The sequence below is a fragment of the Emys orbicularis genome, chromosome 4 (genome assembly GCF_028017835.1).
Source record: "Emys orbicularis isolate rEmyOrb1 chromosome 4, rEmyOrb1.hap1, whole genome shotgun sequence".
NCBI lineage: Eukaryota > Metazoa > Chordata > Testudines > Emydidae > Emys > Emys orbicularis.
Genome location: NC_088686.1, coordinates 20,547,837 through 20,575,447, shown reverse-complemented (window position 1 = coordinate 20,575,447; position 27,611 = coordinate 20,547,837). Strand labels below are relative to the sequence as shown.

The 27,611-nt window shown below is 43.1% G+C and overlaps 1 protein-coding gene across 1 annotated transcript in view; it reads left to right on the top strand.

The window, feature by feature from the left end:
* KIF26A (kinesin family member 26A) overlaps positions 1-27,611 on the top strand; it is a 138,490-nt gene that overhangs the window by 60,279 nt on the left and 50,600 nt on the right. The window contains exon 4 of the mRNA XM_065403730.1: positions 11,110-11,276. Coding sequence (XP_065259802.1) covers positions 11,110-11,276 — 167 coding nt within the window. The remainder of the gene's footprint in view (positions 1-11,109; positions 11,277-27,611) is intronic.

Here is a 27,611-nt window from a genome sequence, read left to right as displayed (position 1 = left end):
CTGCGAGATTAAGTGATTTGCCCAAAATCACATGGGAAGTCTGTGGCAGAGCCAGAGGCAGGCCACCAAGGGCTCGTGATTCAAAGTTCTGTGCCTTGCATATGTGACCATCTTACTCCCTTCCCTTAAAGAAATATCAGGCTATTGGAAGTTTGCACTAATGGAAAGGCCTTTCCTCTGATTTATTTTATGTGGGGAAAAACAAATCCTAAATTGATATAAATATATATTATTACAGGCTTGAAAATGCCTCCCTTTGCTTTCAACTATCGACTTCTGTCAGTGTAGTCAGGGGAGTCAGTCAAGAAACCATGGGCTGTAGATTTTGGTAAACAGTCCATTTTTAATTGTGACCAAAGTGGTAGTTTAAAACATAGTGAGTGGTGGAGAAGCCACATTTTAGCTTTGGGAAGCTGCATTCATTTCTGATGTGTGTTGATAAAACATGTCAGGTGAGGTTTTTCTAGTGTTTTCTTGTGACAGACGGATCCCAGTTATTCGAGCATAGGCTTTGTTTACCCTACTGAGACTGTTTGGAATTCATCCCCCACAAAGTGGTGATTTTAAAAGGGAGAAGATCCAGCAGAGACTCCTTTCATTTGGGGCTGCCTTTTCCTCTGTGATCCTAAATCTCAGTGTGCGAGGTTTATACAGGGCATCTAGGAGGGCACACAGGTTTCTCAGAGTTTATTCGACAACATGTTAATCAGCTGGTAGAGGTAAGAAAGAGCTTCCGCTGGATACTGAGTGGCACAGAGCTGATTTTCCACTGGGTGGGACTGGGTGTGGCCAATTACACCTGTGTGAAGTGGGTGTAGAATGCTGCTAAATGAGAATGGTAGCGTTTTACACCCACTTTGCATGAGTGCAAATGACCACACAAGTGGCTAGATTCCTCAGTGCCTAATGGTCTGTGTAGTTTCGGTGCTGTAGGAGAGGCATAGCCATTCTTCCCCAGGGAATGCCCTGGAGGGGAACCCCTGCAGCAGCTCTGGCCTCAGCGGCATTCCAAAGCAGGGACGTGGGCTGGCTAGAGGAGAAGCGGGCATTTCAGGGGGTGGATGAGGAGTAGTGACTGTGGTGGCCCCACACCCTTGCCATAGGCATAATTTGACTTCTATATTGGTGGGGGGGGGGCGCGGAAGTGGGCATGCACATGTGTGCACACACATGTGCATGATGATACTCCTGGGGGAATTCTGCACCACTGCGCAATGCAGAATTTTGCAGAAATTAATGTTTTTGTGCATAATTTCCTTTCCCGCACAGAAATGGGCTGCAGTGCTGCTGGCTGCCACTACAGGCCGCTGGACCTGGCAGAGACTAGCTTGCACATAGAATATACTGGGGGAGGTAGGGAGAGGGAGAGAGTAGAGAGTTCCTAGCATCTGCAGCTCCCAGCATGCCCTGAGGGAAGGAGACGATGGTGTGAAGGAAACTCCACACAAGCCGGGGACCCAGCAACAGGCTGTTTCTCCCTCTGGATCCCTGGGTGGTAGGGGGAGGGTGTCTGGGCTGGCTGGGGCCACAGCTGGGCTCTGGGCTGTAGGGGGAGGGTGTCTGAGATGGGGGGGCATGGCTGGGCTTTGGGAGGGAGGGGGTGCAGGTATGTGGGCTGGGGGTCCCCCACGGCTGGGCTCAGGGGAAGGGAGTTTGGGTGTATTGGAGGGGGGTGTGCCGCGGCTGCATTCTGGGGGAGAGGTTGTGCGTCTCTTGCCCCCCGGCTGGGCTCTGGGTGGGGAGGGGGCAGAGAAACAGGAACTGGGTTGTCATAGGGGTTTCTTTAACGCTCTACTCCTGGGGGAATTGTGTGTGTTTGTATTGTTACAGACATACTTGCTGACAGGTATTTTGAAATAAATTACCAAAATAATTGAAACAGGCATGATTATGTAGTGTTACTTTGACAAATAAAATTTGCAGAATTTAAAAATATGGTGTGCAGAATTGTTTGGCCCAGAATTCCCCCAGGAGTAATACTGAAGCCAGTTTCCTTGGCTCACTGGCTCTCTCCCCTGCCTGGAGTGGTACCTGGGCTGCTGGTGCTGGGGGGGCGGGAATTTTATGGCTTAAGAGGGGAGCCCCAGCTGCTGCTGGCAGCCACCCCGGCACTGGCTGCTGCAGCCATGTTGCTGCTGAGGTGCAGCTGTGACCACCTCCCTGCTGGGGCGGCGGCGGCGGCTGCTACTAAGGGGACTCCACATGCCCAGCTCCTGCTTCCTCCCCCCCCCCATTTCTGTATCCTCTTCTCTTCCCCATCCTCTCCTCTATCCCACTCCCTTTCCCACTCTCTCTTCCCCCTGCAGGCATTGACTTTTGTACAGTAGAGCAGTGGGCACTAGGACCCAGGAGGTGGCATCCAGCTGCCCAGACGGGGACCCAGAGCACAGGAGAACAGGTGCTCCATCCCGCCCCCTCCGCTCCTGCGAGCCGAAACATGCTGGGGCAGGAGGAGGCACAGCATGGGAAGCACAGAGCCCCCCTCACTCACCTATCCCACTCAGGTAGAGCAGAGCAAGCCCTGCAGGACAGCTTGGCTAGGGTTGCAAGGTGCTGGTTTTCGAAGGCCAGGCCACTAAAAGTCTGGTTGGTGTGCAGCGGGGCTAAGGCAGGTTCTCTACCTGCCCTGGATCCACATGGCTTCCAGAAGCTGCCGGCATGTCCAGCTCCTAGACGTAGAGGCAGCCACAGGGGCTCCGTGCAGTGCCTCCACCCTGAGCGCCAGCTTCGCATCTCCCATTGGCTGGGAACTGCAGCCAATGGGAGCTGCGGGGGTGGCACCTGCAGGTGCGGGCAGCGTGCAGAGCCCCCTGGCCCCTCCGCCTCTGAGCCAGACATGCCGGCCGCTTCTGGGAGCTGCGCAGAACCAGGGTGGGCAGGGAGCCTGCCTTAGCCCTGCTGCGCCACCGACTGGGAGCTGCCTGAAGTAAGCACTGCCTGGCTGGAGCCCGTGCCGTGAACCCCCTCCCCACAGCCCAACCCTGCCCCAGGTCTTAACCCCCTCCTGCACCCTAACTCCCGCCCGGAGCCTGCAGCCTTCACCTCCTCCCGCACCCTAACCCTCTGCCCCAGCCCTGAGCCCCCTCCTGACCCGAAACCCCTCATTGTTGGCCCCACCCCAAAGCCCACACCCCCAGCTGGAGCCCGCACCCCCTCCTGCACCCCAACCCCCCCTGTCCCAGCCCTGAGCCTGTTTCTGCACTCCGAACCCCTCATTTTTGGCCTCAGCTGGAGCTCTCACCCCAACCTCCTGCCTCAGCCCGGTGAAAGTGAGTGAGGATGGGGGAGAGCGAGTGACGGCAGGAGGGGGGATGGAGTGAGTGGGGGGCGGGGCCTCGGGGAAGGGGCAGGGCAAGGGTGTTCGGTTTTGTGCGATTAGAAAGTTGGCAACCCTTAGCTCTGCACTCACAGAAATGGGGGAGGGGGGGGTGAATGGCACGTGACCTCCCCGCCACGCCTATCCTCTGGGGGAGCAATGCCCCCCTGCACCTCCCAAAACTACATCTATGACCCCTGCAGAGCCCCATAGGGATCACTGAAGCAGAGGCACAAGCCCTAAGAGCTGCTCTAGCCTGTGCCAGGGGCAGGAATAGCCCCCGTAGACCCTAAGCAAAGGCAGACACAAGCTGTCTCCTCTCCATCCCTGCACCGGCACAGGCATAAATCTGGCCCAAAGTGCATGATCGTGAAGAATCGGGCCCCACTTCTGTGCTCTCAGCATCTGATCCTGCACATATTGAATTCAGTTACAACATTCCCAGTGACTTCAGTGGGTGCAAGGACTGAGCCCTCAACCTCTAACGTTAATCCAAATTCTGAGGGCCCTGAGTTTGCTCATGAATTTGAGTTTCCTGCGAGGTAGCTTGATGCACTGCTGTGTGAGATGGTGGACAGACCCTCCTATTTCTACTAAATTCTACCTCTCTGCTTTTTTTCCTGGTGTAATTTTCAGGTTGAAACAATAGTGAGGTGTTATAAACTCCCATTTGTAGCTAGCAGTGGCGCCTTTTTGGGGATAATTCTGTATTTGATTCACAGAGAGCATGTGATGCACATAAAAGGCTGACACTGCAGGTTTAGGCACAAATTACGGGAGATGGCAGTCTTGTTACCACACCACAGCTGCAGGTTGTAAAACAGCTACAGTAGTGTATTTTAGTTAGAAACTGTCCTACTGGTTTATAACAAGTCCCCATGGAAACATACTAGTAAAAAGTTTATCCCAAACATGTTTCAGTTCAAATGGGCATTTACTTCCTGGTACCTTTATATCAGTCTGAAAGGGAGAAATTTCACTTCCAAGCTGTGTGCACCCTTTCATCCTTGCTTGGGGGAAAGGAGGGTTTACCGTCTGAGAATTACCCAGATAGTGATTTACGTCACATTTGTTCCAGTTAATGGTGGTAGGTCATAGAATTTTAGCGTGAATTGCTTTTGGGTAAAATTATTTATCATTATTTCATGTACAAACAGTAGCTTATATAAGATGCAAACTTGTTAGGCCAAGCAATTTTGACAATTTAATTAGCTGTCACCGCTGTAGTTTTAAAGTGGAACCTATTGGATTAAAGGGGAAAAAACCCAGGAAACTCCCATGCAAAACCACAGCCCCAATCCTGCAAGAGCTCCACGTACAAAATCCGCATTGTCTTGTGTTGGAATTCTGCATGCAGAATTCTTGCAAGATTGGCCCAGTGTTTGGAAAGGAAACTGTGTCCAATTCTGATCTCACTTATGCTGGTGTAAATCAGGAATAACTCCATTAATGTGAGTAGAGTTACATGTATGTAAAACTTCATTAAATGAGAGGACAATTGGACCCATCCACTTTAATTTGTGTCCTTTTTATACTTTTTTATATTCTCTCCTATATGAAGCTACCTTTGGTTTTTATGTTTAGAAATCCTATCTGTTTCCTTTCTCTTATACCTCCATCCATTTTTCTTGGGATTTTCCTTTCTGGTTTTCTTCTACCTTTATTTTATTGTCCACACATTTATTTGTCCTTCTCTCTTCATCTGTGTAAGCTTTTATATCTCAACTTTTGTTTCTTCTCTGTCCCCAGTGCCAGTTTATGCACATGATTTTACAATTACTATTCCACTGGAGCACAGCAACAGCGGGCTGGCTTTTTGGGTATTTCTGGGAAATTCTGTGGCCTGTGTTATCCTGGAGGTCAGAATGAATGATCTAAATGGTCCCTTCTGGCCTTGGCATCTGTGAAACAATGGACAAAGGTCAGTGTCCAGAGACTGGAAACATTCTGGCTGAATTTTTGGCTTTGGACCTCAAACTTTTATTAATAAGTTAAGATCTTGTTAGAGCTGTAATTGTTACTTAATTTGGTATAGGTAGACAAAATCTTATGTACCTGGATATCTGATATACTGTATTGTGAAGTTATCTACAATGTAATTTTGGAAAAGTCTGATGTATTTAAAACTATTCAGATGTTTCCTGAGCTCCTGCCATCTGGTCACAGTAGAGAGCACTGATCCATGTATTCGTATACAGAGAAAGGGCTCAGTTCCCTAGTGCTCCAGAACCCTAGTGAATGTACCTGCAGAGTGAGGGGTGGGAACATGTGACACCATCTTTGGCTTGTTCTGCCCCTTGAAGCAAATTGGAGCAGCCTCTCACCCCCTACCCCCTCGCTTGCCAGGGCCAGCTCCAGCATTTCTGCCGCCCCAAGCAAAAAAAAAAAAAAAAAAAAAAAAAAAGCCGCGATTGCGATTGGCGGTGGCAATTGGAAAAAAAAAAAAGCTGCGATCAGCGGCGGCAGTTCAGCGGCAGGTCCTTCGCTCCTAGAGGGAGTGAGGGACCTGCCGCCCCCGAATTGCCGCAGGTGCCGCCCCTCTCCCTTGGCCGCCCCAAGCACCTGCTTGTTAAGCTGGTGCCTGGAGCTGGCCCTGTCGCTTGCTAATCCCTCCCCACTTGATTCTGGTTGCCTCCTGGCCTGCCCATTTAGACATCTCTTTGCTAGTTCTTTCCCCATCTATGTTGGATGGACTCATGCTCCTGGGTGCCCCATCTTCCACCTGCTTCAACAGACCTGCTGCAAAACCTTTACCTCTGCCTCAGTGGAACTACCTGTTATGCCCTTAAACCAGCCTGCTCTCTGGTGTCATGTAAAGAATTACAAGGACTTTTTTCAAACACATTAAAGAAGACAAGTAGCTGGAGTATGAGCCATCAATTTTGAATTAGTCTTTTTAAAACTCCTTATTGTAGTGATTGATATCTGGCTATTACTATGATTGGTACCCTATGAATACCTCAGATCAATAGAAACCCTCACAGCAGCTCCATCCTAACTCTCCTCTGCTGCTAACTGGGGTGAGAGATGGGGTGGGATGTGTAAGAATGTACAAGCACAACACTGAGAGGCTATGCAAGAATTGCTAGGGTGCCTCAGTTTCTTCACCTCTCCAGGCTCCCAGGTTCCTGATGCTCACCCCATACTCTCCTTAAGGCTCCCATCGCTGTCGTATTTCAATCTTCTAATACAAAAAAACAAAATTTATTGCCACTATTCGCAGCTCAAAAAATTTGACTTCCAACAGGAGTACCATGGCCAAAGAGCACTGTTTGTGACTCTGCTGTTTGCATGTCCTCATGACTGGCCCTGGGATCTATCAGGTCTTGCACAGGCCAAGAGAGGTTCCCCACAGCGAGAGGGCAGGTTAGGTCAGGAGTCCCAACCTGGTTGCTCCAGCCACTGGTCAGCTTTCTCCCCTGCTACAGCACCTTCTAGAGATGCCTACAAAATCCCTGAATGGCAGCCAGTCCTGAAGTGTAAAACACATGGGGTAAGATTTTTCAAAAGTGTCGGCCTACTTCTGCTTTCATTGAAGTCAATGCGTGTGTGACTTATAGAGGGAGCGGAGTTAAATCCAGTGCTGAGCAGTTGTGGAAATCTCTCCCTTGAGGATTATTCAGTTTCCAAAGGGTTAAGGTTTTTATTTTTTTATAAAGAACCATTAATCTTGTGGAGCAGCAGCCTATGGCAGTTAAAATATTCAGTGCAGTCAGTAACACATTATAATGACAAGGTTGTGATTTCTGCACTTGATCATGAATGATTTATGAAAATTTAGTAAACAGCGAAGGCACAGTTCCCTTTCAGCAGCCTATTGAAGTCATCTCCTTGTGCAGACTTGTGTAGTTTAAAAAAAGGCCCCAACAATCAACAAACCTGCTCCCATTCCCCTGGAAAATGATATTTTCAAAATACATCCTTCAGAAGAGCACTGTGGATGAGGTAATGCTCACGATTTAAAAGCAGCCCCTCCTTTCATTATCTTGCTTTAATCCTTCAGGGCCCATAGTTGAAATTAGTCTGAAATTGTTATTTGTGACAAATTGCAGTGAATGGGAGGTTCCCCAAGTTTTTTGTTTTTAATTTTCCTACCTCAGGGCGAGTGACTCGGACCTGTTCGATTTCCTAATGCCTGAATTGGCAATCCTTGAATTAGCAGCACTTCTTTTCTCTGATGGCTGGCACTGGCAGAACTTACTTGTGCATCAGTCTACCTTTCCTCATGCTCGCTGTTTCTTTTCTGCTTTTCTCTCTTTCCTCTTTCATCTCTGGCTTCTCTCTCCTCCCACGCTCCATTTTTGCCTCTCTACTTGCTTATCAGAGAATGGCCTAGAGAATTTCTTTGCTAGAAGGACTGTAGACACCAAACACATTCCTGTTCCCTGCCTTCCCTAACCCTTCCTCCCCCCTTACCTCTCTCTGCCTCTTTCTCCCAATCATATTGCCACCATCCCTTTCTGTCCCTTCCCTCCCTCCCTCTTTGCTTCACACCTAGTTAGAAAACATTCTCTCTAAAAGGCTCCCTGGGCGGTTGTGAGTGTCCATCTTTGTTGGGAGCATTCCCTGCTGTGCGGATGCTGAGCCTGCCCCTGCATGAAGCACTCATTGCAATCAGTTCTGGTCTCCTGTGACCCATCAGCAGAGCCAAGGAATGGGAAGTCAATCCCTAATTAGAATCAGCCCTTCAGGAGCAGACCACTTCTAGTGCCAAACACTAGTAGTGCTTACTATTCTCTAACACTAATAAAGCACTTTTAGGACCTGATCCAATGCCTGTTAATTTAGGTGGGAGTCTTTTCACAGATATCAACGGGCAGTGAATCTGGCCCTTAAGGTAACATTTTAAAAAGAGCCTAAGGCCCAAATTTCTAAAGGTATTTAGGCATTGTTGTGCTCAGCGTCACCATGTCTATCTGATTTAAGAGCCTGTTTTATTTTCAAAAGGGGTTTAGGCACTTAGGCTGGGATTTATACTCAAACTGACTTAGGCTCCTAAGTCTAATTGAAAGTCAATGGAATTTAGGCTCCTAAGTCACTCAGGGTATGTCTATACTGCAGCTAAACACCTGCAGCTGGTCCATGTCAGCTGACTTGCGCTCGTGCTATGGTGCTGTAAAATTGCAGTGTAGACGTTCCGGCTTGGGCTGGAGCCTGAGCTCTGGGACTCTACAAGGGGGCATGCTCACTCAGGGTGGTGCAAACACTATTTGAAATGAATCCTAAGCTTTGAAGAACCGTTTTGTTTTTCTCTGTCAATATATGGCAAAACTGATGTTACCTCTGAGTTTAAGAATACTAATTGAGTAATTAAAGACTTAATGGAAAGGTATGGATTGTCTTTAAATACATTATTTCACTGATTAATTTATCGTGCATGCCTCGTTCTCATTTTTTTTTCCTTTCCGAGAATCAATGCACTCTCCTTTGAGTCCCACCTGTCGTTAATTGGTATAAATCTCTCTCTAAGAGCAAAGAGTAAAATCATTTCACTTACTAGGAAACTGCAGGCTAAATTTTTCAAAAGCGACCCTTTGGTCACTGCAACTTTTGTGTGCTGATCTGGAGATCCCTTGGGGGGACTGATGTTCAGAAAGTATTGAGCATCTACCCTCTGAAAATCAGGCCCCAGTAAGGCCTCTCAAGTTGGGGACTCAAAAAATTGAAGTGTCCAAAATCACTAGGCAGTTTTGGAAGTTTAGGCCTGTGGATTTTGAGCTGGTGGGTATATATCTGCATTGTTGCCCATTATCTGTATAGGGCCACATGCTATAATAGCTTCAAAGAAGGAATGAGAAATCCACTTTCATTATATGCATACTAGACATAAAAATATCTCATTCAGCAATAGAACTGTATTAAATGAATAGCTGTTAAGAGATGCGACCTACTGTAAGACTAGAAATGTGGTGCAAAAAAAGGTTATCCAGTCAACAGATTCCACTGAGTCATCATAAATCTCTGTTATCTGTTGTCTTGAAATTCCATGAAGTATCATGTTAGCGGTGCAGATTTCACTTTTAGCTTTAGATTAAGAAGTGGCTGCACAGAAAATCCAGTAGTTCATAAATCTTTGCTGCTTCTGTAATTTGTAACTTAAATGTACGATTCTCCTGCTAGCTACAAAACACTGTTGCGTAAACCCTAGTTCTATAGAACTCCATGAAGAAATTTCTGTGAAATTCAATGGGGACCAGGCTTTGGCCCTGTAATTATAATTTGTAGTAATAAAGGGTCTACATGGAGTTTATGGATTGCCTTCAGGCAGATTCTTTCTTGGACTCAAGTTTCCTAAATCAGTCTATAAAAATGTTTTCAGTGAATTGTTATGAGGAAAAGCATCAACTACTTAACAAACCCCTCCACCCAAACTCTGTAAGCGTTGGATCCTTAGACTTCAGTGGGAATAGCGGGTGCCCAGAACCTATCAAGATGGATTTAGCACTTTTGAAAATTGGGCCCTCAATGAAACTGCATGCAGCACTTCAGGTGTGAAGTGACTGACTGGAAAGGAGTTGCTTGACATCTGAAGAATTTTGCCCCTCCCACTCTGATGAGAGAAGCTCAGTTTGGATTTTTCAGAGTGTGATAAAGCTGTGGTGTTGAATGTAAGTGTGGACGCACTATCATGTCTGTGTAGCAGATAGTTCTAAAACTTGATGTGTGGTGGCCTAGAATTTAACATTTGGTGGCATCCCAGGGAGTATTTAATTGCATTTGTGCTGCATTACAAGGCTGTCTCCTTTTTTCTGAATTTATTTTAGCTAATTAGTTGTAAATGTCAGAGTAGTATTTCAAATGACAGAAACATCCTATATTATCATACAGGAAGCAATTAACTCTTCTGACAAATATTTATTTTGGTGTCTTCTTTAATTAAGCCTTTTGTACTCTTGGAAATACAGCGTGTTCTCCCCAAAAAGGACACTTTTCCAGCCCTGTGGTTGTGTATTTTTGCAGACTGCCATGGACATCACAACTAGCTTAATGAAACTTGGCAATGGAAGAGTTAATAGGCCTACATGTCAGGATACTTACATGACACTGTTTCAGAATACAGATTTCTATGATATTTTGGGCAAAAACAAAAAACAAAACCCCAAACAAACCAAAAACTCCCCCAAACACCACTGATTTGGGACATTACACTGAAAATGATTAATCCCCAGGCACTCTTGTTCTTTGCACAGATACCATTTGCAGGAGACAGAAATGTAACATACTTGTGCCGCTGATGCTGCTGATGATGGAAAAACAGCAGAGCAGTGGCTTATATAGGTTTTTTTATTTAAAAAAATCGATGTTTTTACTTGTTTCTCGTGGCTGCTCATGTGGAAACAAGTTACAAATATGATTGTTTGTTTGTTTAGCTCCTTTTAAACAGATAGGTCTCATAGTTGATGTGCCACTGAGAAATAATTCCTGACAGTTATAACTGAACCAGATAAACAGTTCTGCCAGCCGCAAAATAACACTGTAAAACAAAAGGGTTCTGCTTATCGTTTTTCATTTCTTCATGCTTGTCAAACTGTTTAACTGTGCATTACCCAGAACAAAGGGTCTCCATATTACTCTGCTTGTCTGCTGTGGTCTGGTTTTAACCTTCTCCACTGCAGGGCCCTCTATGCCATGCTTGTCCACCTTTATTACTTTTTCCTTGCTGTCGCTATGTTTTAAGCACAGGCTGCAAGGATGCGATTTAGAAGCACTACCTTAAAATTCAGGCTGTCATACATTTAATCTATGTTCACATGTATACATCCACATATGTATCTTTTAAAATTTTTCTTCAGGCAGAAACGGCAACAGAGGGTGGACGGGAAGGTCCTAACGTTCACGTCGCCTCAGGGCAGAACAACTGTGACCAAACTGGAACAGGCGGCTCACTGACCTCGCAGAGTTTGGTCGCTCCTGCTGGGGCCTCTGCTGGTACTTCAGCTGCGGCTTCATTCTTCATAAGGTAGTGTTGATCTTTACAATTTACATAATTGCTAATGGATGTTACATGGTTATAAACTGAAGTTTCCACTATGAATAACAGTTCATGTTAGCGTATGGTGGCAATTGCTGAGAAGGGAGGTAACCATCCTCTCCGGACACTGGCCTTGCACCATTGCTGAGGTCATGTTTTTATTTCTGGAGACCTAGCGGGTATAGTTACATATAACAAATCCACCACATGATAGGCTTCCTTTGAGCAGGGGTTTTGCTGCTCTGTACTGGCAGAACAGAGAAGAGAAGCTTGAACATCATCTACCTCTATTATAATTTGTTTAGTCATCAATGCTTTGTGCACACACAATTGACATACATTTTCAGAACCCCCTCAAAAGAAGTACTAAAACTTTGTGGATTATTAATGGGACTGAAGCCAAGGCTGTCTCTCTTTATGCCAATCCAACTTTTGTACGAGTGCCTGAAGAACTCAGTTGTGTTATCCAAAATGCTGACATGGACAATAGTAAAATCAGATGTTGTTCTTGTTCATGCACATCCAGTAGCTGATCTAAGAATTGTTTTGGGGTAGTTCTCTGGCCTGTGCTATACAGGGAGTCAAACTAGATGATCATATTGGTCCCTTCTGGCCTTAGAAACTATGTATCTACAAGATGGTATGTGTGTGTATAACCAAAGGAGCAAACCCTTCATTCCACATGCTCATATTGCTTATGAAAACATTGTTCATAGTGGTACTATATTAACATGCATCCATGTTTGAGCTATTTTTTTTCCCCATCTACCCCAAAGGGTAAGTCTGTATTTTGACATTTGAGATTATTTGGGAAAAATGAAAACCACTTTTTATTTAGGTTGTTATACAGTAACACAGGGTTCTCAAACTTCATTGCACCGCAACCCCCTTCTGACAACAAAAATTACTACATGACCCTGGGAAGGGGGATTGAAGCATGGCAGTGGGGCCAAAGCCGAAGCTTGAGGGCTTCAGCCCTGGGCGGGGGGCTGTAACCTGAGCCCTGCAGCCCATGGCTGAAGCCAAAGCCTGAGCTCTGCTACTTATGAAGCTTCAGCTTCATCCTTGGACGGCGGGGCTCGGACTTTGGCTTCAGCCCCAGGCCCCAGCATATCTAACGCCAGCCCTGGTGACCCCATTAAAACAGGGTTGCAACCCACTTTGGGGTCCTGACCCACAGTTTGAAAACTGCTGCAGTAATATAACATGCGCATGTGGATAGCATTTTTTCCCTTGTAAATGGTTACAAAAATAGGCTCTCAGGTGAAAAGCTTGAATTTCAAGGTATAGCCTCTAATAAATTGTTAGGACCAAGTGGCAGAGTTCTCAGAGTAGGGGTTCATTATGAAAATGGTTACTGAACTATATTGGTGAAAATGCTGGTGCTATAATTGCTAATGTTGGTTAAATGGAAAACTATTGAGCAGATGGTAAATTCTAAAAAAAAAACCCACACAAAAAAACCAGAAAACCCTTTTAGGGACTCATCTGTGCTTTTCAATTTCTTTTCTGTACGAAACTCAATTTGTAACATTCTGTTGGGAAAGTTCAGTGTGTTCAAATGTTCAAGTGTTCAAATAGTATTAAGAAATTTTCATGCTGGGAAAACTTGTTAATATAATGCATATAGAACATCCTTTCTTTTCTCCTTTCAGTATCTTTTGGCCAGATTTTCTGATGTATTTGAGTTTAAATGAAGCCTTTGCTTCTTTCCAGGCCAACTTCTTGTGACATTACGCCGCATATTCTTCTTAGAAATATTGCTATGATATGAAAATGGCATAACTAAGATGTTTTATGGAAGATGGGTCATGTGAGATATCATTGGAAAGGTTATGATTTACTGAATGTGATTATCCTATTTGTATGCGTGTATCATTTCTGTATCTGAAGTTAGAAATATTGACTATATAACAATTACAACTGTGTTTTCACCTGGGGAATGCCCACCAGACAGTATGCAATCAGCCGGGAATGGGCCATTAGGGAGAACAATAGGACTTTGAAGATACTAATCTCCCTCCTTCCTGGGATGCTGCAGGGTCATGTGATCATGTCACCTGGTATTGGACACCATCCTGGACTTCTAGTGTTTTTCCATTAAGAGGGGGCGGGGGTCAAACTGGGAAACAAAGGATTCCCGCCATATTCAAATCCTATTTAAGGCTGGGGAGTGAGTTAATCTAGGTTCTTCTCCCCTGCCTCCCCGCCCAAGAAGAAAGACTGCTGAAAACACCTGAAGAAACAAAGGAGCTAAACTGAGGGGAGCAGGGGTTGAGCCCAGGCGATCAAGGTCTAGCCTGTGAAAGGAATACCTGGAGATTTAAGCTGTAAACAGTGCAGTTTACCTTCAAGAAACTCTGCAACCTGCATAAAACAAAATTTAGGATGAGAATTTGCTACTATTAACCAATTAATTTAATTTATTAAGTTTAGGTTGTATGTTTTGTTTTATTTGCTCAGTAATCTGCTTTGTTCTGTTTGCTATCCCTTATGATCATTTAAAATCTACCTTTTGTAGTTAATAAACTTGGTTTTGGTTTATTCCAAAACCAGTTTGTGTAATTCATAACTGGGGTGGGGGACAGGGAGGGGAAAAGCTGTGAGGAAGGGAGCGGATTTCATGAGCCTACGCTGTATAGATCTCTATCCAGCGCAAGACAATATAATTTTGGGTTTCCACCCCAAAGGAAGTGTGCACTTGAGTGCTGGGCAATTCCCGATCTGAGTCTTCCCACACACAGCTGATTTCTGTAAGCCTTTGGAGCTGGGTGTGTCCCTACCTGCGTGTGTGCTAGAGGAGGCTTGAGAGCCTGGCACAACAGGACAGGGTGAGAGAGCCCAGGATGGTGGAATGGGCGGGCTCACTGGGACCCCAGTACATCAGGTGGTACCCTGGAGTGGGCGGGCAACTTGTCACACTTCTCTTCTTCCATGATCCTATTTAAAGACAAATACTAGTCTGAATTTATGTCCTGTTATGACTACAGATAATATGCTGCTCTACACACAAAATAACTGCATTAGGGTGTAATTCACACCTTTTGTTATGCAAATTCTGTGTGTGGGCACTCTTACTTTGATTTAGTTCAAGTTGCTTTGGATTTATTTCAGTGCAAGTTTGTATGTACACAGTCTTATGCAAGTACAATGTGATAACTTCACTGCAAACTCCAGAAGACAGGGAAGTAGGACTGTGAGGGAGAAAATTCTTATTCAGTCTCAGATATCTGAAATCATAGAGGGCGGGGGAAGTAACTGGCCAGATAAATTGCCTTTTCTTTAAGAGGGTTTTTTTTTTTTAACCCTGGTTTCTTCTGTAATGATTTTTATGGGCATGATGCAAAATATGTTGAAGTCAATGGAAAAACTCCTATTGACCTCATTGGGTTTTGGATCAAGCTCTAAATGCTTTCTATGAATCCATCTTTGTTTCCACTGAATCAAAATTTTACAGATTTAGCACTTAAATTCTGGCTAAAACATTTGAAAATCTATTAGTCATGGTGCGTGTTCCCTATCATTATTCCTTAGGAAAATGTCTTCTGTTCAATTGTTAACTAAATAACAGAGCTAGTTGAAATATTTTTGCAGAATTTTCTTTTGTAATGACTTTTATCAAAAATGAAACTTCTTGAAAAATTATCAGTTATCAAAATTTGCTGTGAGGTTTTATTGAAATTATTTTAGAACTTTTTCATATACAAAAACTTTCATTCTCTTACTGATAACCAGGTTTTCAGCAAACAAAAATGTTTAAAAACAACTTGAAATATGATTTTTATAAAAATGTAGGCTAAAATATTGCAGAAAATTTCCCCCCAAATGGAAAATGGTTTAATTTCAAACCTGTGAATCAGAAACAACTTCAGAAGCAGGTACTGCTTCCCAGGGCCGCCTCTTCCTTCTAGCACTCCTTGGTCCCAGAACTGGGTAGCCTTTTGGAGGTTAGGACTCATGCAGCACCAGCCTCAAATCCCCCAGCCATGTATTGTTTAGGAAAGAAAGCCAGGCAGAGATTGAAGCTGGCCTGAGCACCTTCAGAAGCAGCTTAATCAGCGACTACTGGCTATTGATGTTGTTGGAGTATTTTTTATACTTTTGGTCAGACACCTGGTGCTGATTGGCTGTTTGCTCTAACCTCCACCCACCTCCTCGCTCAGTCTTTTCGCCTCATTCTATACTTGCCTTTCATACCCTCCAGCTTCCTCCCCTATTCCCTTTACTCCCTTTTATGTCCCCTCTCCCTTCTGTTGTCTTTGTGTTTAGCTAATCCCCCTCTCAACTAAACACCATTGTCCCCTCAATAAAACAGAGAGGAATAATGGCACCAACATGTTGTTTGCTGCCATCGCATTGTTCACTCTGCTTGTATGTTCTGCTTTCCCCTACCTTCTCTGTCTTGCCTATTTAGATTGTAAGCATTTTAGGGCAGGGACTGTCTACTACCCTGTGTTTGTATGGTGCCTCATGCAACGGGGCCCTGTTCATGGTTGGTTCCTAGAAACAACTGTAATAAATATGATTATTAATAATAATTTGTGGGTTTGTGCAATATCGTTTTCCTTCTTTTTGACCAGCTCTCCTGACAGTTGGAATTTTTCAGTCGAGTCCTTTTTGTTTAGTTTTGGGAGAAGACCCTTTCTGTTAGTCATAGAAATAAAGTAGATCAATAAAAATATGCCTGGAAGCTAAATTTTAGCATATTGCAGATGTAGTTTAAAATACTTTGGAACACAATAAAGCCTCAAATAATGAGCCTACCTTTACTGAGGTGAGTAGTACCATTCACTTTAATGGGATTTCTCACACGAATAAATATTTCCAGGATCAGGCTCAGTATTATTGTTCTTAGGGAAACAACATTTACCTCAGGAAGGCCAACTAGAGGTATGCAGGCATGTTTGGGCAGTGTCTGGTTGGTTCATGGATTTACAGCCCGCTCCAACCTTCTGGCATCTCCGCTGACATTAACATCTGCATCTTTGCTGAGTGTTGCTCTCTCCCCTTTTCATTATTGTATGCTTTGCCATGCTGGGGGAGGGGGGGAGGGGAGGCATCTGTACTGTGTTTATTTGCTTATGCTTGTTCCTTACCCAAAATTGTAAGCCTATATTTGTAAGTTCACAATTAGTTGCTCTGAAGATAGTAAACAGGAGAACATGGCTTCAGGTGGGGAAAAATAATTAAGTTCTGTAGCAAAATATTTTTCTGGGTATACAATATATGCATGATTCCAAATGAAGATAATTTAAGTAGCCCTTGTACAGAATGCATTTATTTGGTTAATACATATGCAATCTGAATCTGCATATTGAGTAAAGAGCTCTTTTTCATTTTACCTGTTTGCTCAACTTCAAGCTTAATTATGTGTTTTGCTTTTTATTTATTTTGATATTTTATTCATCAGCTTGAAATGCAAAAGTCTCTGAAGTGGAAGTGCTCAGTATCCAAAATAAAAACCAAATATTAAAAATAGTGGATGCAAGTGTGTCAGCAGAATAAAGTCTGTTTTAATCTTCCCTCGTCCCTTGCTGCATTACCAGAAAAACGTTTTGACCAATATTGGACTCTGTCACATTCAGACCTGAAGAAGAGCTCTGTGTAAGCTCGAAAGCTTGTCTCTCACACCAATAGAAGCTGGTCCAAAAAAGATATTACCTCACCCACCTTGTCTTTCTAATATAAACAAACTGTCTGAACTTGCAGTCTGTAATCAATGGGAGTGTTACCCGAGTAAGGACCACAAGGTTTGGCAGAAATAACAGATTTCCAGCAGGGAACTGGCGGAGCAAGAAGGCTTTCCTTTAATAAAATAAAATAAAAAGTACAGATACAGAGCCAACTTCTTCTGTTCTCACTTCAGAGAAGAGGCTCCTGGTATAAGAGGAGTAGAATTTTGTCCCATATTGATCAGATTTAAGAAAAGTACAGTGGAGCAGATCTGAAGTCTAGTATTTGTAGAACTGTCATGGAATTGAACTCTGCCTAGCTTTAGCAGTTTGAATTTTATAACCATTGCCTGGCTTCTTCCCTTCCCCCCCCCCAAGAAAGTGATATGAAAAGCTTTGTTCTTACCAAATGAAACTCTTTATAGTTACAGTACCACTAAGTGGGCCCAGTTCTGCTGTCGCTGCGGTCAGGGCACTTGTTTCTTGTGGGGATACCATATAAGGCTGTTATAAGATGTAAAACTTTTGTTGACTGAACACCTCAGAGAGAGGGAGCACTGTAATTTCCAAGAGCACGAAGGAAAAAGGGGGAGGAGGAGGAGGAGGAGGAGGTTAGGAATGAGAGTGCACGGGGGGGGGGGGAGAGGTTAATTGCCTAGTTACCAAAAGGGAAAACACCACTCCCCTGAGAGAGAAAAATCAAGCCCCCTAAAAACTGAAGCAATCACCATTAATCTGTGACTTCGGCCTGTTTGTGACTTGTGACAGTTGTGGTGGTGATGCCTGTGTTCCTCGATAGGAATTCTACTCAACGAAGCCATCTGTGGCTGGCCTTGACACAGAAAGACAAGACTGAAGTAAGATTTGAGCACTGGCAGGATGTTTACTGAAGAATCAGAGGGATTTAAAATCTTAGTGTAAGAGGCTGGATCACATGATGGGAGGAGGAACAACAATATATTAAGTAACCCTTCCTAAATCTTTATCTTGGTAGATTTTGGAATAGCCCTTCTTCTTTTCTTCCTCCCAAATTAGCTTATGAGAGGTGTTCTTTCTTGCATAATATATGTCTCTTACACTGCTAAGAGCTTTTGCAAGATGTTTGTATATGTGCCAATTAATCATGTTTGCATTTGCAAAATGACTTCCATTGAAAGTAGGATAATTAACTATCGTTACAACATCTTAACACCCATACTACCATTTTTGTTTTATCAAATATGTTTTTAATTACTGTGTTTACTTGGGTTACTGAATCACTCCATAGTGAGATAGGGTAAAATTCTAGGCTCCCAAATAATTTAGGCACTTTTTGAAAGTTTTGCCAATAGGGCCCAATTCACCAATATATTCTAATTTTATTCTGGGGTAACTCCATTTAAGTTAATAAAAATGGAGTAAGACAGCATTGAATCAGACTCATTATTTTTCTGTTGCCTACCTACTCTTGAGTGTGCAAGAAATCTCTTTATTTATATGCATAGTGTTTTTTGCTATTTACTAGGAAAATTCTATTCATCAGCCCATTTGCTTATCAAGGTCATAAAATATCTAGACAGTGAATAGTATGCATTATATTTAGAAACTTAGTAGGCTTTTTGTAGATTCAGGATACTCAATCATATTTTAATTCATGTGAGTCGTGGATTAAAGAATCTAATTATTCACTAATGAGCAGTAATGGTACATATCAACTAAGGGTCACTATCCTATTACAGGCACCTGATGGTTCACTGATAACCATTTGGTCGTTAGATTGACCATAAAATACAGTCAATAATTGAGGTTACTCATAGAGCAGACACCTTATCAGCTTTAGGCATGGTGGGACAGCTTGTCAGTACTCAATATACTGATTGTGCTGTGACTGAGCATATGATTAGGGTATTGAAGCAGTGTGTATCTAATGAAACTTCAGGAAAGGCATAGCAATATTACCACAACCGCTAAATGACTAATGTGTTATTGTTCCAAGCCTCAGATGCTTCAATTAGTTCCAATAAACTGTATCTTGAATATTTATTTTAATGTGATCTAGTGTAGCGGTAGGCTCAGGACTTCAAAAATTGTGTGTACAGGCTGTCATTACACTAGTCTAAATTTGGAATCTTTTGGGGACAGATACAATGGATATGAAATCTGTATGGCTTTGAATGAAAATCTAATGGAAGGAATAAAGGCTATCATGCCAGTTCCACATTTTGCAGTTTATTTTTGCATTTTTCTATTTAAAATACTTTCCGAAAAAATCAGGCACCACCTATTGCATAAGATAAAGCTATCTGTGGCAAAATTTTATAGCCATGTATTCTGCTCTTAGATTCATCCATGCAGCTCCCATAGACTTGCACATGTGGATCTGAAGTCAGAATTTTTTTCTTAGTATATTGTGCCATATGAACAGTCAAAATGTTCTAATTCATGAAGCCTTCTAGGGAGACTTCATACTGTATCACAATGCTTTATACTGTCTATGAGAAATCAGACCTAAGACCCATTTTTTTTTACTATTATATTTTTTCCATGACAATGCCTTAACTTTCATAAATTATTTAATACAGCGAAGGATGCAAACTGCCTTCTGTCTTTCTGAACTGCTATTCAAGCTTCTATGATGTGACCTTGGAAAGTAACCATAGAAACGTGTTAAAAGCATCAACCTAAAATCTGTAGTTCACTATGACAGTAATGCAGATTCCATGAAAGAAGATTATGATGTATTAAGAATACTAGTGGCAAATATCACCTCTAACCTGTTAAACCTGATTATTCCAGGACTATCAGTACTTCCAGCTTTTTAAAGTTGCTATATTAAAAAACTGTAGCTAAATCATTCTAATTTGTCAATCTAACTTGCAGTCCTACTAGACACAGGCATTATTTTTCTCCTGAGTTCATAATATAGTTCACCAGTTCTCTATATTTAATAGCTGTAAACTTTTACTCTCTACCTGGCTGGGGTTGACTGGTATCATAGCTTTGTGCAGAGTTGGTATAATTTAAATCTTCTTGGCAGATAAAGTGGATAACTTGGTCAAGAGTTATGTAGCTCTCTAGTAGGTAAAGAGCAACAGAGGGTCCTGTGGCACCTTTAAGACTAACAGAAGTATTGGGAGCATAAGCTTTCGTGGGTAAGAACCTCACTTCTTCAGATGAAGAAGTGAGGTTCTTACCCACGAAAGCTTATGCTCCCAATACTTCTGTTAGTCTTAAAGGTGCCACAGGAGAAGTGAGGTTCTTACCCACGAAAGCTTATGCTCCCAATACTTCTATTAGTCTTAAAGGTGCCACAGGACCCTCTGTTGCTTTTTACAGATTCAGACTAACACGGCTACCCCTCTGATAGTAGGTAAAGGGAATTTTTGACTAATCAGATATTGAGTTAGACCTTTTAGTACTGGCTTGCTGTGGTGAAGGCTAGTTCGTAAGTCTGAAACAAAAGTCTAGGGTAGTCCTTGATATTGCTAAGAATAACAGCAATGAAAGTCCAGCTGAATGAGGGGGAGAATGAAGCTAAGTCACTTATTATTAACTTCCTTATTAAGCACAATCCACACCCAAAAAATGCTAAGCTTTCTCTTGGTATGATAGAAAAAAATAAAAATTGAATTAATTAGCTTGAAAAGCCCAGTACCAGCACATCCCAATTAAAGCTACCCTGCTGATAAATATATCCCTATCCCCATGTATATTTCATCTTCAGATTGCCATTTAATAGCAATAATGAGCTAGGTACAGGGCCATTCCTGGGGAGCAGTGACTGACTAGTATTAATGGTCCTTGATTACTACTTGGAACATTAACCCTTCCTCTTTAATCCCCCCGCAATGCCCGGTCTCTATTGTTGCTGTTTAATTTTTGTTTGGAAGGGCATCTTCTTCCTTAAGTTTAATAAACCACAACATTTACACCTGCCTGGAAACTGTAGCACATGCACCCATTTGGCTCTGTGTGTGTATTTTAAGCCACATCCCTGTGGTGCTTAGCAGTGTTATGCCATTGTGGAGAAGTGACAATAGGAAGAGCAGGGACTATAGAATTGTACAATATCTTATAACATTTTAGGGCAATTTATGAGTTCCTATTTGCTATGGCAGCATAATACTGACTGTAAATAAGAGCAACAATGGATGTGTTAGTTGCATCCTATTTCATGTTAACACACAAGGGGGATTCTGTGACAAATCTTAACTAGAAAGTCATGTTTGAATCAAGCAGGCTTGGCTCTTTAAGGCAGAAATGACTCAGAACACCAGACCAAAGAGGTAGGGAAGATCAGAACATCTAATAGCACTAATATAGCACCATACATTTACACAGTGCTGTATAAATAGAGTAAGCCAGGTTTCCTGCTGTGAAGAGCTTGCAGTCTGAGTTTAACAAGGCAAACAAAGACAATACACAGAACAATAGTTCAGGAAAGGGAGAGTGTAGAGGAATTGTAGCAGTCAGGAGGAGAGTTAAGGTAGATTCCAAGGCATCAACACACTGGAGCTGAGACAAGGAGAGCCGCAGAAAAGTCAGAGAGGTTAATGGACTGGAGATCAGAAAGGACAGAGTGATTAGACAGGGGAGGGGAGAATATGCAATGTTGGTAGAGAGCAAATGGTGATCAGAGAGGGGGACTTTAGAGAGACTAGAAAGAGAACAATCAAGAGAGTGACTGTCATGGAGAATGGGGGAATCAGTCCTCAGCTGCAAATCTGGGTTAACAAGAGGCATATAGAGCCAGAGGGATTAGAAGGGTCATCAGCATAGAAAATGAAGTCAGTGAGGATGAGGGAAGGGGATCATGGCAAGAGTCAGGGAGAGAGCATGCCAGGCATCCAAATCAGGGAAATAGGAAGGAAGAGAAGTTAGGATGGAGATGGGAAGAGGGGTAGCTAGGCAGAAGGCATGGACCACAAACGAGAAGAAGTGGGATGGGGAGGGACAGGCTGGAAATGGGAAAATAGAGAGAAAGAGGAGGCCAGTACAGCGAGAGAAGGACAGGGCAGTCAAAGAAATGGAAGCAGCAGACGCTACGTTGGAGGGAAAGAGCCAAGGTTTTGGTGAGGGCAAGTAGGAGGAGGTGACCAGATTCTCAAAACAAAAAAATGGGGCATCTTTCACACTGGGGCTGGGTGAGAGAAGAGGGGGCATATGGATAGGAACAGGCACCACTTCTGGTGGTGATGCAGGTGGCACCTATCTGTCCCTCATTTTTTGGTGACTGGGTGGGGGGGCCCTCGGTGTCTCTGGCCTGGATACATTATTATGTCTGTGCCCCCCGGGTGATATGACTGGGTGGGGGAATGGTTTCTCAGACTCTCCCACCGTGCCCCCAACTGGGAGGGAAGAGTCAGAGGGAGTTGCTGATTATAAAATGAGACACTTAGATGTCCTGTTGTAAGGCTCCAAATTTCTGGGATTGACTGTTGACCAGTCCTGTCCTGGGGTTGAGGGTGGGGGGAAGAAATGAGACATTGGGTCACTTCAATCATTCATAGGGATGGAGTAGGGACTCCAAAGGGAGCAGGAGGCAGAAAGGGAAAGGGCAGAAGAAGAACCAGGCTGGTAAATATTAGAGTCATTATACCTGGTAAAATACTTTAAAAATAATTTGCAAAGTGTACAGCTCACTCATCCAGGCTGGATGTGCTCGCTGCACACTTGCTAGTAGCTGCTAGTAACAACAAATGTCCTGTGGCTTTTTATTCAGTTTTGTGACACAATAAATACAGAATTAGTACTCAACAAAACACATCCAGCCTCTACAGCTATCCAGTTACCTTACAGATCCTTGTACCTTGAGGCTAATCCCTCAGGAGATGAGGGCTGACTTTCATCAGCCACTAAACACAGAGCAGCCTAGCTAAACAAAAATGAGATTCTGGAGCATAGGATGCAGCCTCCGGGGCTTGCTGAGCTGGTGCAGCCTAACGCCTATTATCTACAGGAGCTGTTGCTGGCATTGCTACTGGGTATACATTTTGAACCACTTGTGATGTGTGGGAGAGCTAGATAAAATCAGTTGAAACCAAATGTCTCATAAATATGTGGAAGGGGAAAATCCAGTATCAGAACTCCACAAATTTGAACTTCCAGGGAATGACAGAACGGGCCAGAACAGGGTGGGTGTAGTGGAGTCAGTGGAAGGGATTAGCAGTGTTGCAGAGAGGGTGGCGAGTATGGCTTTTTAACTGGGCCGAGCCTGATATATTCATGAGGAATCTTGAGTCCCATCCTGTGGATATTTGCCCTTATTCGCTTTCTGTTCCCTTAACACTAGATTTATTTATCTAACTAAGTATATTTTCCTTTCCCTCTGTTCCCATATTTCTCCCCTTCCTAACTTCTTTCTTTTTCCCTTTTTTTCTGCATTTTTGGTCTTTCCAATCTGCCTTTGCTTTTTTTATTGTGTTGGTTTTTTAACTCCCAAACTTCAGCCCTCATTTTGTTTCCTATATTTAGGTTTCCCCAGCCTTGGATCAGCAGCAGTGGCAGCTGCACTGATGATTTTGCTTCAGTATGGATGAAGCATTCCATAGGTAAAATGATAATCGTGACTTTCCAGCTGGGCTGTAATCTGACAGTTTGCACCTGTTTCTTTTAACTTTATTGGTGACTTTTACATTCTTATATGCAGTTATATATTTTAATGCTATTGTAATGCTTCATTATAACTGACAGACTCGACAGTCATCATGATAAAAGCTGCCTGATGCTTACTTGAATATTTGATTCTCATTGTTGAGCTGTAGAATGCATTACTGGATAGTTTATCATGTACACTGCAATCTTCAAGGCAGACTTTTGAGTAACGTGGATTGTATTCTAGACCGCTTTGCCCTTGTTAATGTTTTCAAAAAGAATGCAGTGTATTTTCTGAAATATCTTTATTTACAACATAGTTGATAGACATCACATATAAGTGGCAATGTAACCTTACCCAAAAGGAATACTCCAGCGGTATCATTTCAGTGCTGTTTACTTGATATGCGAACTGTTTGTCCTACAGAATTCTCTTAACTTCAGTGGGAATTCTGTACAGGGAACATCCCTGAATTTTTGGGCCCTACAATTCCCGCCTGTGTTTATCTAAAGCTGTGAGGAAGTCTAAGACAAACTCATTGGAGGGAAACAACAAAATGAAAGTTCTTGTGAAAGCAACTTGTGTAGCATGAGATGAACCCAGTTTCAATGCTATTAATGAATCTAGCTACAAGGAGAACATGCAGTGTCTTTTTAGAAGATTTTCCTTGTGAAAGGAATTGGTGAATTCTTTTACAGTTCAGTAGTGGCCCATACTGCAGAAGCAAATAAATTTCTTTAACCGGTCAAGTGCTTTTTCAGTGTGAATGTTATCTGTCTTTGCTGGAATTTGAACCTAGGATCCTTGGATCCAAAAAGCTTCAATGCTCTCAGCCATAATAATAAAGATACACATTTCACAGGCCTATATATAATCACAAGAGGGGAAGGCTATTGCATTTCTCTACTAAGTAATATTTTAAATTTGAGTGGTACAATTTCAGTCCATTATATGTCTGAGAAGATCCGTTTCAGAACTACACCTCTACCCCGATATAACGCTGTCCTTGGGAGCCAAAAAATCTTACTGCGTTATAGGTTGAAACCACGTTATATCGAACTTGCTTTGATCCACCGGAGTGTGCAACCCCGCCCCCCTGGAGTGCTGCTTTACCGCATTCTATCCGAATTCATATTATATAGGGTCGCGTTATATCGGGGTAGAGGTGTACTTTGAATTAAGTAAATCACAGCAACTTCATATCCTAAGAAGCATCCAAGACCCTCCTCCATTTAAAAATAGTTCATTGTGTGGGCCTGGAGCTCCTGCCTTTCTATGATTTCCACTGAATCATTTAGTGCTGTCAGTGCCTATTAAACCTGATCAAACTAGGGATAACAAATATCCCCCTAAGTAAGTTGTTTTGCTTGGCAGTATAGATAGTGTCAATGCCCTCACTAAAACTTCGCTGATGCTAGGAAGGCCCATCATTGTGTTCTCAGATGTGAAGGATCTGGTACAACTAATGGAGAAGAGAAATACAAAGGGTTTAAAGATAAAAATCACATGGTTTTGTATGCTAAAATAGGCTCTGCATTAATACATGTTGACTCGTATCCATACTATGGGTGGCTTAGGATCATGGAAACACTGGATCAGACTGGTCTATCAAGTCCATTTTCCTAACTGACAGTGGCCAGTAGCAGATGCTTCAGATGCACCCATCTTAGCAGTATCTTACTCTTCACCTCCTATCACTTCCCCCCAACAAATGCCCCTGCTCTTCCCCATGGTCAGGGTGAGTCAACATCAACCAATCAGAATGCCTTTGCCCTATACGCCTGATGTGTTTTTGATAAATATAGAACACAATACCTTTCTATAACAAGTAATTTATTGCCTGAAAAGTTATTTTAGCATTGGCTCTTTTTTGTTGTTTACTACGACTGGTATTGCAGGGCAAAATGCTAAGTGCTCTGTATATATAATTACTTTAATAATGAATGGTTAGTTAATACAGTTGTTTCTGTTTCATTACTTTAGAGCTTTAAAATGGCTTTATTGCTTTTCCTGATTGAATACAAATGAAGCTAAAGTTCTATTTTCTGAACCATACCATCTGTGCAGGAGGCTACATTTAAAGGCTGGGAAATAAAGTCCAACTTTTTGTCTAGGGAGTATGCTGGGATTGGATTGATATAGTTCTGCCTGCTTTAGCTTGATTTGTTTATGAAATAGGCAGCTGAATTTTCTGTATGTAGTTATGTGCTCTATACAAGCTAGGAATTGACATATATTTTTATATTCGATGTTGACAGTTTTGCTTACATAAAGATTAACCTACACAGGTTTCAACAGTTTGTCATATGGAGCAGCAGTAAACAGTGAGTATAGAAGTACCGCAATGTTTACATCTGTGCTTATTTCATTTTACAGCATTCGTGAGCAGAGCTAGACTAGGTAGAAGCAGGGCATAGTTACTGGCTGCTACCACGGAGTATAAATTAGACAGCCAGTTTCTCAGTCTTGGCTCTGTCTGCAGAGGCAATGGACAGCAGCCAGAAAGCTGCCCTGAGGATTCCCCATGAGGAGCCCTTGGGTAGCATAGAACCAGCGTCACAACAACCGAAGTTGGCTCTTTTGACTCTAGCTGACTGAGTTTTGGGGGAGCAGAAAAACTGCTTGAACCTTACACTCAGTGCAGTTGAGGATTTGGCCCATAATTTTTGACGTGGAAAAAGTATGGCTCCTAAGAATAATACTGTGATGATTCCTTAGGTCTGTGTACACAAATCTCATGTGTATTTCTTGAGTTCTTGAAAACAGTTCTGCTGGAACTCCTGTGTGGTTGGATGCCATCTACACTGCTGTTTAACAAATAAAGTACAGTTGCCCAGTTGAAGGAAGGGGTCAGGTCCTGAAATGGTGTAAATCAGCGTAGCTCCTTTGACGTCATGGGAAAAATCTCAATTCACACCAGCTCAGGATTTAGCCTAAGAACTGTCCATGCTTTAGAAATGGTCCTGGTGTGCTTGAATTCAGGTACCTCTTAGCCATTTGCCTCCTATGATTAAGGCCCCATCTGTGCATGGCTTTGAAACATGCCTAAGTGTGAGAGATCCTGATTCTGATACCACAGTAATCAATGAGAATTTTGTCATTCACTTCACTGTGAGCAGAATCGGGCCTCTACTGTGTGAACTTAGTTGATTTCTCTGCCATTCTGATTTTAGTAGATGATAGCCCCAGCTCCAAGTGAGAGAGCTAAATTTAAACCTGGAAGGCAGGGTTATCCTACCTCATGGAGCAATTGTAAGAGGCAGGGCAGGAACTTAACCTTGAACTTCTTCCCTATAGTATTGGCTGGGAAGGATGTGGTTTGACATCTTATAAATCTCTATCAAACTGCATTAAAGGCAGCCCTTCTAAAAAAGCCACCCTTTGATGCCTTACATTGTGATCCAAATGCAAAATTGTCCGCTGAGCAAGGTGACCCACGGAAATAGCTAGCACTAATTGCTTGTTCATTGCTTGACTGACTGGCTAAATAAACAAATGTTTGGTAGCCATGCCTGCCTGAAGATTCTAATATGAGAAAAGTCTTATTGTCAGTGATTGACTGTGTAAACAAGACAGTCATATTAAGCATGTTCTAGTGGGCAGAGCATAAAAGCGTAATGCAGGAACTCTGTATCCCTCTGTACCAGTGACTCATTGTTCATCTGTAGACCATCTATATGAACACTAGTTCATAGCAAGTTGGGGTGTAAATCTATCTCACAGTATCTTGCCACACGCTAAGGGTATGACTACACTGCAGCTAAAACCCCTCTGCTGGCCCATGCAAGCTGACTTGGGCTCGGGCTAAGGGGCTGTGTAACTGCAGTGTAGATATTCAGGCTTGGCTGGAGCCCAGGCTCTAGGACCCTGTGAGGTGGGAGGGTCCCAGAGCTCGGGCTGCAGCCTGGGCCCCAACGTCTACTCTGCAATTAAACAGCCACTTAGCTTGAGCGCGAGTCAGCTGGCATGGGCCAGTGGCGGGTTTTTAATTGCAGCGTAGACATACTATAAGTAGGGTTGCCAGGCGTCTAGTTTTCCACCAGAACGCCCAGTCGAAAAGGGACTCTGGTGGCTCCG